The 17,095-nt window shown below is 45.0% G+C and overlaps 1 protein-coding gene across 1 annotated transcript in view; it reads right to left on the reverse strand.

The window, feature by feature from the left end:
* The window catches only part of LOC121007914, a 32,769-nt gene extending 21,451 nt beyond the window's left edge, over positions 1-11,318 (reverse strand). The window contains exons 1-8 of the mRNA XM_040440183.1: positions 11,104-11,318; positions 10,323-10,406; positions 10,126-10,158; positions 9,962-10,045; positions 8,341-8,414; positions 7,002-7,083; positions 6,054-6,096; positions 5,176-5,289 (exon numbers count right to left, since the gene is read on the reverse strand). Of these exons, the coding sequence (XP_040296117.1) occupies positions 5,176-5,289; positions 6,054-6,096; positions 7,002-7,083; positions 8,341-8,414; positions 9,962-10,045; positions 10,126-10,158; positions 10,323-10,406; positions 11,104-11,187 (598 nt within the window). The 5' untranslated portion in view covers positions 11,188-11,318. The remainder of the gene's footprint in view (positions 1-5,175; positions 5,290-6,053; positions 6,097-7,001; positions 7,084-8,340; positions 8,415-9,961; positions 10,046-10,125; positions 10,159-10,322; positions 10,407-11,103) is intronic.
* Positions 11,319-17,095: the final 5,777 nt, after the last annotated feature.

Raw genomic sequence — 17,095 nt, forward strand, 5'->3', positions numbered from 1 at the left:
GGGCGGCCGTCTCTTGGCAGGTTTGCTGTGGTGCCATGTTCTTTCCATTTCCTGGGGATCATCAAAGATTTGGATATTGTTTTATAACCTAACAACATTGTCCCTTACTTGTTTGGAGAGTTCCTTGGTCTTCATGGCAGTGTTCGGTCAGTGATGCCTCTTGCTTAGGTGTTGCAGCCTCTGGGGCCTTTCAGAAAAGGTGTGTATATGTAATGACAGATCATGTGACACTTAGATTGCACACAGGTGGACATCATGTCACTAATTATGTGACTTCTGAAGGTAATTGGTAGCACCAGAGCTTTTTATGGGCTTCCTAACAAAGGGGGTGAATACATACGCACAGGACAATTTTCTGTTTTCTATTTCTAAACAGTTTTATTTATATATTTTTCTCATTTCACTTCACCAACTTGGACTATTGTGTTCTGATCCATCACATAAAATTATATTAACAAAACATTGAACTTAAGGCTGTAATGTACCAAAATATGAAAAAAGTCAATGGGGGTGAATACTTTTGCAAGGCACTGAATGTATCAGTGGTGTATGTGCAGTATGTGACATGTGAGCCATGTATAAGTGTCTTGTGTGCCACATGTGTCCGATGAGCGATTGGTGTGCGCTGCACGGGTCTTGTTTCTGACTGACTTAAGTGCAGGAGATCCAGATATGTGTTTGTGCTGTGACTGTCGGCCATCATACGTCATCTGTAATATTCCTGTTATCACTGTAAGGGCTCATGAACACGACCGTTGGATTTTTGCAGTCTGCAAATTGCGGATCCACAAAACATGGATACCGGGTGTGTGCATTCCACATTATGCGGAACAGCCTCTGATAGAACCGTCCTGTCCTTGTCTGTAATGCCGACAATAATAGGACATGTTCTATCATTCTGCAGAACGGCCATGCGGACATACAGACACGGAATGCACACCGAGTCTTTTTTATTTTTTTGCGGACCCATTGAAGTAAAGTGAACGGTACAGATGTGGAAAAAAAAGAAGTTTATGTGCAGGAGCCTTAAGGTGGGCCCCCAGAATCAGTTACACTGGTGGGCCCTAAGTACCTCAGTCCGACACCGAGTATATAATATGTTTACTTTTAGTTTTTCGAACAGCGGGGGCATCGGTTTTAATGTTGGGAAGGAAAGCGATCTACAAGACATAACAGAAGAGCAGTCAGACAGCGCGGCTCACTGTCGGCGTCTGATGCTTGTCTCTCTTATGCAGTCTCCCTCTCACAAGCAGCAGATCTCACTGTATTATTTTGCCACTTGACTGAAGTCTAGAGAAGCCCCTACAGGAAAGGCCAAAGCTGCTCCCGGCACATCAATTCATCAAATGCCAGACAGGACAGAGGACTATAAATATATACGAACCAGACATGGAGATGGCAGATGTCCTACTTAATAAAGACCCAAATTCAGTGCTATAATAATGGATAGATATGAGTGAGTGCGAGGGAGAGAGATAGAAAGCTAGAGAGTATAGAAAGTAAAAACAGGCACTCACCATCTGGTCTAAATAGTAAGATATCGTGTTTAATAGGTAATAAATATTGGTAGGTGATTTAGATAAAATATGAACCCCTAGCTAATTGCATTTGTTATTATTGTTGCTATATACATAGATCAGGATATAAGTATATTGTGGTGAATATACCTATTCCCTAACGTTTGATAAAGCTGCTGGATATACTTAATAACTTGATTTGGTGAAAAGCAAAGATTGTTGCGTGATTCTTATAAAACTATGAATAAAATATTGTGTGAAGGCATATACATAATTGTGCTCAAATAAATAAATATATATGTGCTCAAAAAATATATTCAATAAATATATAAATAGTCCCCAAAAAATGTATATATAAATAAATAGTCCCAAACAAATATCAAAAAGTTGTCAGTACCGCTTATTATATTAGCAATCAAAAATGTGATTTGCCAGACATAAGTGGGTTAGTATGTCATATAACTGGAGTCTCCCGCACATCACATAGTCCGGAGTCTGCAACGTACCGGGAATCTTGGAGGTTGCGACACGGCTTACCTATTTATATAGGTGCACAGACAGAGGAGCCAAGTCTGCTGACCACCGAACGGAGGGTGAGGTAAGAGGCTGTGCATCAGGGGGACCCCCAGACGCCAGTCCCACTAATATCACCCAGGGAGACTCCAGTTATATGACATACTAACCCACTTATGTCTGGCAAATCACATTTTTGATTGCTAATATAATAAGCAGTACTGACAACTTTTTGATATTTTTTTGGGACTATTTATATATTTATTGAATATATTTTTGGAGCACATATATATTTATTCATTTGAGCACAATTATGCATATGCCTTCACACAATATTTTATTCAATATTTTATTCATAGTTTTATAAGAATCACGCAACAATCTTTGCTTTTCACCAAATCAAGTTATTAAGTATATCCAGCAGCTTTATCAAACGTTAGGGAATAGGTATATTCACCACAATATACTTATATCCTGATCTATGTATATAGCAACAATAATAACAAATGCAATTAGCTAGGGGTTCATATTTTATCTAAATCACCTACCAATATTTATTACCTATTAAACACGATATCTTACTATTTAGACCAGATGGTGAGTGCCTGTTTTTACTTTATATACTTTAATACCATTTTTGGATGATAGGATGAAGAGCACCTTGACCACAGACCGGGTACGGGTGAGCCACGATATATTTGTTATCTAGAAAGATAGAGAGACCTAGACAGATAGATAGATAAAAAGTGTGGCGTGCATTTGTATTCAGCCCCCCTGAGTCAATACTTTGTAGGACCACCTTTCGCAGTAATTACAGCTGCAGGTCTTTTGGGGTCTGTCTCTACCAGCTTTGTACATCCAGAGGCTGACATTTCTGCCCATTGTTCTTTGCAGAAGAGCTCGCGCTCAGTCAGATTGGATGGAGAACGTCTGTGAACAGCAATTTCCAAGTCTTGCCGCAGATTCTCAATGGGATTTAGGTCTGGACTGTGACTGGGCCATTCTGACACATGGATACGCTTTGATCTTATCCATTCCATGGTAGTTCTGGCTGGATGTTTAGGGTCGTTGTCCTACTAGAAGGTGAACCTCTTCCTCAGTCTCAAGTCTTTTGCAGCCTCTACCAGGTTTTCCTCCAGGATTGCCCTGTATTTAGCTCCATCCATCTTCCCATCAACTCTGACCAGCTTCCCTGACCCTGCTGAAGAAAAGCATCCCCGCAGCATGATGCTGCCACCACCATGGGAATGGTGTGTTCAGGGTGATGTGTAGTGATAGTTTTTCACCACTCATATGGGGTAATTTATCAAACTGGTGTAAAGTAGAACTGTCTTAGTTGCCCAGAGTAACCAATCAGATTCCGCCTTTCATCTTCCAAAGGAGCTGTCAAAAATGAAAGTAGGAATCTGATTGGTTGCTATGGGCAACTAAGCCAGTTCTACTTTACACCATTTTGATAAATGACGCCAATAGTGTTTTGCATTTAGGCCAGAAAGTTCAACTTTGGTCACATCTGACCAGGGCGCCTTCTTCCACATGTTTGCGGCAAACTGCAAACAGGACTTCTTATGGCTTGTTTTAAAAAAATGTCTTTCTTCTTGCCACTCTTCCATATTGGCCAGATTCGCGGAGCACACGACTAATAAGTTGTCCTGTAGACAGATTCTCCCACCGGAGCTGTGGATCTCTGCAGCTTCTCCAGAGTGACCATGGGCCTCTTGGCTGCTTCTCTAATTATTCCTCTTCTTGCCTGGGCTGTCAGTTTAGGTGGACGGCCATGTCTTGGTAGGTTTCAGATGATGTATTGAGAAGTGCTCTGTGAGATGTTCAGAGCTCGGGATACTTTTTATAACCTAACCTTTCTTTACACTTCTCCACAACTTTATCCCTGACCTGTCTGGTGTGTTCCTTGGTTTTCATGATGCTGCTTGATAACTAATGTTCTCTTAGGGGTATCAGGGTACAGGGGGCTGAATACAAATGCACGCCACACTTTTAAAATTAAAGATGTTGAAAACCATTTATCATTTTCCTTTCACTTTAGACATACCTGCTACTTTGTGTTGGTCTATCACGTAAAATCCCAATAAAATACATACAAAATAGTTTGTGGGTGTAACGTGAAAGAATGTGGAAAAGTTCAAGGTGTTTGAATACTTTTTCAAAGCACTGTAGATAGATAGATAGATAGATAGATAGATAGATAGATAGATAGATAGATCGATATGAGATAGATAGATATGAGATAGATAGATAGATAATAGATAGATAATAGATAGATGATAGATAGATAGATAGATAGATAGATAGATAGATAATAGATAGATAATAGATAGATAATAGATAGATGATAGATAGATAGATAGATAGATAGATAGATAGATAGATAGATAGATAGACAGATAGATAATAGATAGATAATAGATAGATGATAGATAGATAGATAGATAGATAGATAGATAGATAGATAGATAGATAGATAGATAGATAGATAGATAGATAATAGATAGATAATAGATAGATGATAGATAGATAATAGATGATAGATAGATAGATGATAGATAATAGATAGATAATAGATAGATAATAGATAGATAGATAAATAGATAGATAGATAATAGATAGATAGATAGATAGATAGATAATAGATAGATAGATAGATAGATAATAGATATATAGATAGATAATAGATAGATAATAGATAGATAATAGATAGATAATAGATAGATAGATAAATAGATAGATAGATAGATAGATAGATAATAGATATGAGATAGATAGATAGATAGATAGATAGATAATAGATATGAGATAGATAGATAGATAGATAGATAGATAGATATATATGAGATAGATAGATAGATAGATAGATAATAGATGATAGATAGATAGATAATAGATATATAGATAGATAATAGATAGATAGATAGATAGATAATAGATAGATAGATAGATAGATAGATAGATATGAGATAGATAGATAATAGATAATAGATAGATAATAGATAATAGATAGATAATAGATAGATATTAGATAGATAATAGATAATAGATAGATAATAGATAGATATTAGATAGATAATAGATAATAGATAGATAATAGATAGATAATAGATAGATAATAGATAGATAGATAGATAGTCACCTGCATCTTGGCTCGCCGTCGAGGACATCTTTTTTTGCTGGGACTGCCTGTTAAAGGTGATCCCACTAAAGGTATGGTCAATGAAGGAATCCAGGTCTGTTATTTCATCGGTGGCTGTGACAATGAGAAGAACCAGCTGAAGTGATGCCGTGAGATCTGGACATTTAACCCTTTAGTGACCACAATACATATTGTCATAGAAGCCAGTAAGGGGCTATATTGTGCTCTATATGCATTTTTATGAATAGGTTCCAGTGAAGCAGCTGCATGGGTGTCTAATGACACCCCTGCCGAGAGCATGGAGCTCCTACTCTAATAGCAGAGATCAGAGATGCTGTGGTCCATATCGACTGTGGCATCTAAGTGCTTTCAGAGGCCGTATGCTCCCTCAGTTACCCAATCGGTGCTCCTGTGATGTGCTCGTGGGTGCCAATGGGTTTCCATCCCAGGCAGAGACATAATCAAGGTCTCAGATCCGCCATCTTTGTACTCCTAATAAGCCCCGCCAGTAGAAAGACCTAATAGGTTGCCTTTGTGCTCAGCAATGACGGGCATAATACATTGCATACTACATGATCGTTTCCCCCCAGGACTAACTCCAAAAATATGAAAACTGTATTTGAGCATCTGACTTCTAGGCTGAGATCTGATTATCTGAAGCTGCAGGCCTAAAGCCTGAGGCTGCACTACTGAGAGGCTCCAACGACAGCATGTGATTCCTGTCAGGTGCTGCCTTGTTCTTGGTTGTGTTTTGCTATCACGTCAGAAAAGGTAAATGAATAGGTTTTATGACCCACGGTGGGGAGCGCTCACTATCCTCCCTGATGTGAATTAGGGCAGAGACTACACGGCGGACACTGGAATATCGCTCATTTTACCTTCAGCACTGATCGGGCTTCCGGTTTCACTCCCAGGATTGGACTGGAATGAGAGGAATGATCCAGAATTATATTAGATGCTTATGCACAGATGAAGCTGAGCTGAGTTTGTCCTTTGGCACAAGTCACCGTTAGGGCTCATTCATACGGCCGTTGTCCCGCCGTGCCCGTGCTGTGGACCGCAAATTGCGGTACGCTATGCACGGGCACCGACCTTGGGCCTACCGCATGCGGATCGTGGACCCATTCGCTTGAATGGGGTTTTCAATCCGTCCGTTCCGCAAAAAGATAGAGCAAGTTCTATCTTTTTGCGGTGCGGAGGCACAGAACCCCACGGAACCACTCCGTAGTGCTTCCGTGGGGTTCCTTTCTGTGCTTCCGTTCTGCGCCGCATCTCCAGATTTGCAGACCCATTCAAGTGAATAGGTCCGCATCCGTGATGCGGAATGCACGCGGCCGGTGCCCCGTGTATTGCAGACCCACCGTATGCGGGCCGCAATACAGCAACGGAGGGGCAACGGCCGTGTGAATGAGCTCTTAGGCCTCATGCACACAAACATATTTTAATTTTGTGTCCGTTCCGGTTTTTTTGCGGACCGTATACGGAACCATGGGTCAATGGGTCCGCAAAAAAAACTCTGTGTGCATTCCGTTTCTGTATGTCCGTATTTCTGTTCAGCAAAAAAAATAGAACATGTCCTGTTATTGTCCGCATTATGGACAAGGATAGGACTGTTCTATTAGGGACCAGCTGTTCTGTTCCGCAAAATATGGAATGCACACGGACGTCATCCGTTTTTTTTGCGGACTGCAAAATACATATGGTCGTGTGCATGAGGCCTTAATCTGCTGTGTGTTTTTACATGGGACTGCAAGATCTTTCGTATCTCTATAGACAATTTAATCTAACAGTCTTGCATAGTAGCACTGCACACAAGCCACCATTACCTTACTCATCCAGTCACGGATTCCTCGGCTAAAATCTGTAGACCTTTCCCGCACGACAGGAGTATCCGAGGAGCGGCGATTACTAGATTGAAAGTCCAGTTATTGTCCGCCCATATTAATATTAATAGAGGGGTGTACGTATAATACAGCAGAGCGGTATATAATAGACCAAATGGGTATATAATACAATACTTGGATGTATAATACAGCAGAGGGGTATATAAGGGAGTAGGAGTATATAAGGGGTTAGAGGGGCGTATAAAACAGTAGAGGGGTGTATAATACAGTAGGGGGGTATATAATACACTAGAGGGTATATAATACAGTAGAGGGTATATAATACAGTAGGGGGGTATATAATACACTAGAGGGTATATAATACAGTAGAGGGTATATAATACAGTAGAGGGTATATAATACAGTAGAGGAGTATATAAGGGGTTAGAGGGGCATATAATACAGTAGGGGGGTATATAATACAGTAGATGGCATATAATAAAGTAGAGGGGTGTTTAAGGGGGTAGAGGAGTATATAATACAGTAGAGGGTATATAATAAAGTAGAGGGGTATATAATACACTAGAGGGTATATAATACAGTAGAGGGGTATATATGGGGGTAGAGGGGTATATAATACAGTAGAGGGGTATATATGGGGGTAGAGGGGTATATAATACAGTAGAGGAGTGTATAATACAGTAGAGGGTATATATGGGGGTAGAGGGGTATATAATACAGTAGAGGAGTATATAAGGGGTTAGAGGGGCATATAATACAGTAGAGGAGTGTATGAGGGGGTAGAGGGGTATATAATACAGTAGAGGGTATAAAATAAAGTAGAGGAGTATATAATACAGAAGAGGGTATATAATAAAGTAGAGGAGTATATAATACAGAAGAGGGTATATAATACAGTAGAGGGGTGTATATGGGGGTAGGGGGTATATAATGCAGTAGAGGAGTATATAAGGGGTTAGAGGGGCATATAATACAGTAGAGGGGTGTATAATACAGTAGATGGCATATAATAAGGTAGAGGGGTGTATATGGGGTAGAGGGGTATATAATACAGTAGAGGGTATATAATAAAGTAGAGCAGTATATAATACAGAAGAGGGTATATAATAAAGTAGAGCAGTATATAATACAGAAGAGGGTATATAATAAAGTATATGGTATATAATATAGTAGAGGGGTGTATAAGGGGGTAGAGGGGTATATAATACAGTAGAGGGTATATAATATAGTAGAGGGGTGTATTAGGGGGTAGAGGGGTATATTAAACAGTAGAGGGGTATATAATATAGTAGGGGGGACATCATGGACCAGTGGTAATTACCTTTTCCTGATGGACACCATGCTCTCCTGTATCGCCTGCAGCCACCTCATCCTCTCCTCGTTGCTGCTTGCAGCCTGGACACAAAACCGAAGCAATCAGAGGCCGGATATTATAAGCCGTGTCCACATTGGCACTAATATATCTACTATAGGAGCAGGGCACGAAAATGAACGGTGCCCACCGGGCCTCATTGACTGTGATGTCGTCCAGCATTTTAGGGCCTTGTTCACACTTGCACTAATGATTTCCATCGTTCTGCTCCATTATAGGAGCAGAGCTGTGAGATGAGGAAACTCATTGTCTGGACATTGTATTTGTGTAAATAAAGTTAGGCTAGTTTCATACGAGCGGCAGCCTGGCGGATCCACGCTACCGCTAGTGCCCCGTGCCGCCGGAAGTCCGCTCCGGCCCCATTCACTATAATGGTGAGGTCCAGCCGCAGCACGGCAAACATGCCATGAGGCGGTCGGAATAAAACTACCACAGTAGTCCTAAATGATTTTGACTGACATTCTGCTGTTTGGCCACAAGAGGCCGCCGTTTCCTAAGCATAGCTAAAAGACTGCATTTCTAGATTCATGTGATGTTGAAAACTTCTTAGGGGGTCTCAGCCTGGAGAGGAAGGCAGCAGTCATCTTAGGGTGAGCTTGGAAGAGGGATCCAGGAGAATCCATCAACATCCAAGTGTGACAGCATCCTCCAGGGACCAGAGCTGCAGCCAAGGGAAGCTGATCATGTCCATTGCCCTGATCCTGTTCAGAGGAACTGCTGCCAGGAATGCCGATGAGAGCTGAGAAGTAAAGCCACAGACAATGCGGTACCGCACGCTTGTTGGAGAAACCTTTGTTCCGTCCACGGTCACCAGCTTATACAGAGCAGACCCGGGTCGGTAAGACAAATCCTGCACGCATCTCATACAGTTTTAGTTAAAGGGGTTATGCAGTATCTACAACAGGCCCCTCTGTGGGAATATACTTACCCCGTTCCTGCGGCGCTCCTGGTCCCCACAACGCTGCTGCTGCTTCTCCCCGTGCACGGATGAAAACATCCGGTGTTGAGGGGGAGCGGGTGACACTAGAGAGGTTTGTCCTCGTCCCCGCCTGCCATTGGCTGCCCGTCCCCCGACACCGGATACTTTTATCTGTGTACAGGGAGAAGCAGCAGCGGTGGTGCAAGGACCAGGAGCGCCGCGGGGAGTGGGGTAATTCAATTCCCACGGAGGGGCCCGGCACATGGGGGGGGGGGGGGCAGTTGTAGATACTGGATGACCCCTTTAACTATTCATATAATACCTCTAGCATCCACCGGAGGGCACCGCACTGTACAGCAGAAGGGTCCCAGCCCCCGGCTGGGTGTATGTAAATTTACTTGTGTGTTACCAGTATCACCTCTGCCGCTAAATACAGTCTATTGTTCCCTGTTATCAGCCTATGAGAAAAAAAAAGGATTGGGCATGTTGAAGTCCAGCTGCCCGATTCCTCTACCCCCTGACATCTGCCATTGGAAGAGATTCCAGAGGCCCCATAAACAGTAGGTGGTGGGTCCTGCTCATAGGACCACCTATCAGCCCGCTCATGTGGGGGCCATGATATTCCCAATCCGGCCTCTGTGGTGTATTTACCAGTACAATGACTTTTCCGCTCCGCAGGGTTATCTCCATAGGGTGTCGGGATGCCATCGTCTCCACACAAACCAATGACAGCACCTGATCCGGGCACAGGGCAAATATAATTAGGAGGGAATAGTAATGATGACATTATTTGTAGGTGACCCTTCAGTACTCACATCTCGGATGTCAATGGTGCCCCAGAGCTCCCCCTGCAGGAGACATAGAAAACACACTCAGGCCCAGTGCGCTGCCAATGGTCTCTCACAGCTCAGCTCCAATGTTGTGAACGGAATGAGCTGCAATACCTCTGAGGACCTGCGGACAGGCGGGGGCGCCATGTTCGTCTAATCCTGTACAATACCGCATTCCTCACCTCTTTGACATTGCTTCCTCGCATCTTGAAATATGACAGCGTGGCCCCTTCAAGTGTAAACTGGTATGTCCTCCAATGGAATTTCTGCCAAAAAATAATCGATATACAATATAGCACATCGCACAGAAAGACTTCAACCTGTTGCAAATGAGCTGACAATCTAATGACAATACATCTCAGGTACATAGATGATGTCTCAGAGGAAAAAACATCATCCACGGAAGAGAAGCCCACATTTCATATGTATGTGCCCCGCTCCGGCTCAGCTGAAAGTCCACCTCCTGGCTCAACCACTCTAGCTCTGCTGCATTCCCTCTTGGAGTCTGTGGTAGTCTAAAATCTACCTGTTGTCTCATCAGGGGCTGAGACTAATCCTCTGCCTCTATGCTTTACACTGCAGCTCTGCTTCAACAAGGCAGTATCTCTGAAATCCACATAAAAGGTAATGACCAGGGTTATTACATGGAGAAAACACATCTGACAATGTCTGATACACCGAGTGCAATGACTTCACCCGTGAAATCCACAGAACAAAACCTGCTCGGGACACCAGACTCAAGGACACAGCTAGGGCCACGGGCTCCAGCTTAGGTGCATTGTCTACTGGTGTCCCAGGCAGTCTGAAATCCACCTCTTACTTCATCAGAAGCTCAGGGGGCTCTACTGCTCCTCCCCTATGCTTTATACTGCAGCTCAGCTGGAGGTCACTACATGGAGAATGATTACAAGTAGTAATATATATAGACATCTTGGGTGATATTTTGCAGTGTCATTTCCTCACCAGATTTTGCCGCCTCTTCTCCAGAATCCCAGAAATCTGGCCGTGGCCTCCCTGATCCATATCTCCAGGCGATCCCCGGCTCATCTGGCACCAGGGGCAGGTGGGTACGCCAGGTGGCAGCTCCAGCGGGATCCTGCAGCAGGAAGGTCTCCAGCCTCCTGAACTTTGCCTCCTTCCTTATGGTTATTGCTTCTATCAAAGTTCACCTGCTCCCCGGAGAGAGGGAATTCTGTGATGTCACCCCGGGGTCACCGGCGTCCGCTTACATAATTGCAGATTATCCGTCCACTCCAGTAGATGAATGATTGATGACCGCTGACGAGCTGCGGGATTTGCTATCAATTAATAACGCTCATTACAAAGCATTGCACCTAAATGGAAAAACCTCTTCTAGTGATAAAGACGGAGCCGAAACGCGCAGTGCAGGACCCCACCCTGATTCATGGGAGCAGTGGAGCTCCGCGCTGCGCCCTAGGGTTCCTGCAAAAAAAGATCAGACGCTGGGATTGTCAAGTTGGTCAGGGGGTCTTGGGGGGGAGTAGTGGTCATAAATATGGTGGAATTTTTCATTCATTCTCCCCCCACGGGGTTTGGGACTTTTCAAATCCATTGCGACTTTTCTAACCGCATTTGGCATTTTACGCCGCCCTTTACCGAGGCTGGCCCATGCCATGGTGATCTCGATAGGTCGTGCACTGGCGGAGGAGGCGGGTCTCTTAGTGATAAATTACCTGCCTCCTCCGGACTCCGTGTACCGTAATGAAGTCTATGATGGCTCCGCTCTGGCTACGTCCTCACTCCGCTTTTCGTAGACTTGGCGTAAAATGCAAAATGCAACTAGAAAAGTTACAAATCCGATGGAGTAAGGAGAATGATAAATTCCCCCGTTAACCTCAGCCCCACGGGCGTCAAATGAACCACATTTAGGGCGCGTGCCCATGAGCGTAACGGCCCGTGCTGCGGATCACAATGCGCGGGCGCTGGCTTTGCGAATGCCATTTGCGGACCCATTGGATCAGTGCCTGTATTGTGGACTGTAAACGGCCTATTGACTTGAATGGGTCCGCAATACGAAACATGCGGCCAAAGATAGAACGTGTTCTATCTTTTTGCATTGCGGAGGCACGGGGTGGGAAGCCCCTGTGGAAACGCTTCGTAATGCGATCCATGCCTCTGCTCTGCAACAGATAGGTGAAGTCCTATCATTGGCCGCATTCTGCAGATTGCGGACCCATTCAAGTCAATAGATCCACACCATGGAGTGCACGCGGGCAGTGCCCGTATATTGCGGACCAGCCGTTTACGGTCCACAATACAGGCACTGATCCAATATGCCTGTGAGCATGAGCCGTTATTAAGAGGAGCACTCTGAATCATTGAGAGGCGCCCCGTGCACCAGGACTGGGATCTAGCTCCGAGCCGGGGCAGATTTCTTGTGTAATTTATGCCCGGGACTGGCCGGACCAAGCCCGGCGCCACCTACTCCACGCCACGCATCACCCACTTTTAGCAAAGCTCACCAATAAGGCTACATGCACACAACAGTTGTTTTTCTCTACGTCCGTTCCGTTTTTTTGGGGGGCTGATCGGATGGTTACCCATGCATTTCTATGGAGCCGTTAAAATTGCGGTGTAGTCCATCATTTCTTCTCCGCGTCCGCTGTCCGTGTTTCCCAGCCGCAAAAAAAGTATTGCATGTCCTATTCTTGTCTGCAATAAACGTTTTGCGGACCCATTGAAGTCAATGGGTCCGCAAAAAAATGCGGATGACCAACGGAAGCCACCCGTATGCCATCCGCATCAGTTTTTTTCTTTGCAGATGGTTGCTGGGAAACCTGTATATATTAAATTTCAAGAATTACAGCCTTCAGGGTTTTTTTTTGGCGGACCGCCCAAAAAAACTGAAGACACACGGAAACACAACCTACAAGATTTGTGGACAAACGGAACGGATGTGGATGTAAAAAAAACAGGTACACGGATCCGCTATTTGCGGACAGCAAAAAACAACTGTCGTGTGCATGTAGCCTAAGTTGTACATTTTTGGGCTAGTGGGGACTTGCATACAAATTTGTGACTTTTTGATGCCATAAAACTGATGTACCTCTGATACATGTGGCCCTGAGACCCCGAAGCCTATTAGGCTGGGTTCACATCACGTTTTTGCCTTTCAACGTATACAAAAAACGTATACATTAACGGATGCCTCAGACTGATGCCATACAGTGGCATCCATTCACCATAGAGTTACCATATTTTTCGCCCCATAAGACGCACTTCCCCCCCCCCCCCAAAATGGGGCGAATGCTGACAGTTTTACATCGCAGGCTGCGATGTATGCGAGAGCGGGGAGGGACTAGGAGGAGGAGCTGGGGGCCGGCAATAGCGGCGGGGCGGTGCAGTCACTGTACTATAGCCCAGCCGCTCCAGTGCTGCACTATACCAATATATAATGTCTTACTCAATTAATAGTTATTAAACATGCCCCCTCACTCCTAATAGTACCGTACATCCTAACCGCTTCAGTAGAATGCAGGCAGGCCGGGCGGGCGGCAGCGTAACTCCCTGATGTCACGTGCCTGCGCCACCTACTTTATGAATGAAGCAGGCGGCGCAGGCAAGTGACGTCAGTGAGTGACACGCCGCCCGCCCGGCCTGCCTGCCTGCATTCTACTGAAGCGGTTAGGATGTACGGTACTATTAGGAGTTGGGGGGCATGTTTAATAACTATTAATTGAATGAGTAATTTTATATTTGTATACTGCAGCACTGGAGCGGCGGGGGGGGGATCTGTGGATGACAGTTTTATGGGGAACATCTGTGGATGGCACAGTTATGGGCTGGGGGGTCTGTGGATGGCACATATATAACAGTGCCACCCACAGATCCCCCATAACAGTGCCATCCACAGATCCCCCCTGTAACAGTGCCATCCACAGATCCCCCCTGTAACAGTGCCATCCACAGATCCCCCCTGTAACAGTGCCATTCACAGATCCCCCTGTAACAGTGCCACCCACAGATCCCCCTGTAACAGTGCCAGCCACAGAATCCCCCCCTGTAACAGTGTCAGCCACAGATCCCCCCCATAACAGTGCCACCCACAGATCCCCCTGTAACAGTGCCAGCCACAGAATCCCCCCCTGTAACAGTGTCAGCCACAGATCCCCCCCATAACAGTGTCCGTCACAGATCCCCCCCATAACAGTGCGTCATCCACAGATCCCCCATAACAGTGCGTCATCCACAGATCCCCCCCCATAACAGTGCGTCATCCACAGATCCCCCATAACAGTGCGTCATCCACAGATCCCCCCATAACAGTGTCCTTCACAGATCCCCAGTAATAGTGCCATCCACAGACCACCATTAGTTCCAAACCCACCAAAAGCACACCTTATGGTTAAAAATATTTTTTTTCTTATTTTCCTCCCCAAAAACCTAGGTGCTTCTTATAGGGCGAAAAATACGGTACATTTTAAAAAAAATAAATAAAAAATAAATAAATAAAAAGTTGACGTTTTTTACCTGCCTCTGCAGGATACAAGAGCATAGTGTGCTGCGCTTTTGTATCCTTCTTTTTTTACAATGTATCCATTAAAACAGATAGCAAAAACAGACTTTTTTTTTGTGTATGTTCCCCTTTTATCATGATGTCAGAGCTCTGTTTTCCTGATACACTGCTCCGAATTGCAGCATAACCTTAGAGTAAAACTATGAAGTCACCACTAGGGGGAGCTAACTGACCTATTATTGAGCACACTATATACCAGTATACAGTCAACTCCCCCTAGTGGTGACTGCAGGCAAACAGAACGTTCTCTTTATCTTGTGGGAGTGCTGCAGCAGACACAGCGATTACAGGGGAAGCTGATCGGGCGGATTCTCACACTCCTCCTGATAATTGATCTGGGTAGATGCTCTGGCGATCAGCTTTTTTGCTGGCTGATCCGATCATTTATGTGCCCCAAAATATGTCAGCAGAAGATCATCCTGTGTGAACAAGGATGCGCTGCTGATAAAACAATAAATCAGTATGAGGATGAACAATCGTAGTAGCGATCATTCATCCTCATACAGAGGAGATGATGGCTGCAAGTAAATACCGCTAACGACCGGACAGGGATCACGAATGAACGTCCTCTTTCACGATCACTGCCTATACTGTTGGCCCTTGTAATCATATCTCCAAACGGCTCGTGGAGGTGCAGTGAGCGCTATGTAGGCCTCAGAGACTGGGATCCAGTGATAGCACCGTGGGGGGGCTGGAGGGGTACGTCAATATCAGACGTATGCAATGAGGCTTGGCATGTAACCGGAGCCGCTGACTGGAGACACATCCTCCTACGTCCTGCTCCATCATCTCCTCCCATGCTGCGAGGTCTAGTTTTTACAAAATCTTGTGACCTTATCAGGAGGCAGGGTTAGAGATATGGCTGCATCGCAGGGTCTGTCCCCCTCTAATAATTGGGGGTAAGGTGGACATTCGCTCTAAGGTTAAGGCTACTTTCACACCTGCGCTAGGTGCGGATCCGTCTGCATACACTTAGTCTAAAAAAGTCTAAGTGCAAGTCAAACGGATCCGTCCTGACTTTACATTGTAAGTCAGGACGGATCCATATGGCTCCGCACCGCCAGGCGGACACCAAAACGCTGCAAGCAGCCTCCAGAGCGGAATGGAGGCTGAACGGAGCCAAACTCATGCATTCTGAACGGATCCGCAGCCATTCAGAATGCATTGGGGCTAAACTGATCCGTTCGGGGCCGCTTGTGAGAGACCTGAAACGGATCTCACAGGCGGACCCTGAAACGGCAGTGTGAAAGTAGCCTTATTTGCATGAAACCTGAAATACTAGCAGGGTGCTGATTATTCCTGAAAGACTCTGTGCTGCTCTGAAAACATCACCTATATGCCAGCATACGAAATCCGGGGCAGTTGAGAAGAGGCTGACGGCAGACAGACTGTCCTCCAACATCTGCCAGGACAGTATGGATAGAGGGGGGGGTGTCACCATCACCCACACACTGCAACAACAAGCTGAGCGTGCACTGATCATTGCTGCGAGGAGTATAACTCTCATCGTGCAGCAGTGTAGCCAGTACAATATATAAAGCGCCTCCTATCACGCCACGTGCTGCTGCTTCCCGGTACTTGTCATGCGCAGAAACTATATTTAATTATTATTAGTAATTATTTAGGGCAGGGATGTCCAACCTGCGGCCCTCCCGCTGTTGAAAGACTACAACTCCCACCATGCCCTGCAGTATGGGTATGCTGGGAGTTGTAGTTTTACAACAGCTGGAGGACTGCAGGATGGGAATCCCTGCTTTAGGGCTTGTTCACACGACCGTGGTTTTGGTCCGCATCCGAGCCGCAGGTGCGGACCCATTCACTTCAATGTGCTGTCCGCATCCATCACTCCGTTCCGTGGCCCCGCAAAAAATTATGAGGCATGTCCTATTCTTGTCCGTTTTGCGGACAAGAATAGGCATTTCTATAATGGGCCTCCTGTTCCGTAAATTGCGAAAGGCACACGGGCGGCATCCATGTTTTGCAGATCCGCAAAACGCGGCACGGTTGTGTGAACAAGCCCTTATGGTAAGGCCTCATTGTACACTAACGTATTTTAATTCCTTGTCCGTTCTGTGTTTTTTTGCGGACCGTAGACGGTACCATTAATTTCAATGTGTCCGCAAAAAAACCGGAAGGTACTCCGTGTGCATTCCGTTTCCGTTCCGCAAAAAAATAGAACTTGTCCTATTATGGACAAGGATAGTACTGTTCTATGAAGAGCCAGCTGTTCCATTCCGCAAAATACGGAATTCACATGGGACGTCATGTGTATTTTTTGTGGATCCGTTTTTTGTGGACCGTAAAATACATACGGTCGTGGGCATGAGGCCTAAAGATGTGAGTGATTCCCGGTAGCACAAAGTATTTCAGGAGACTTGTGTTCTGATCGTGTGGGAGGTCACAGACAAGATTTGTGTA

The sequence above is a fragment of the Bufo bufo genome, chromosome 7 (assembly GCF_905171765.1).
Source record: "Bufo bufo chromosome 7, aBufBuf1.1, whole genome shotgun sequence".
Classification (NCBI taxonomy): domain Eukaryota; kingdom Metazoa; phylum Chordata; class Amphibia; order Anura; family Bufonidae; genus Bufo; species Bufo bufo.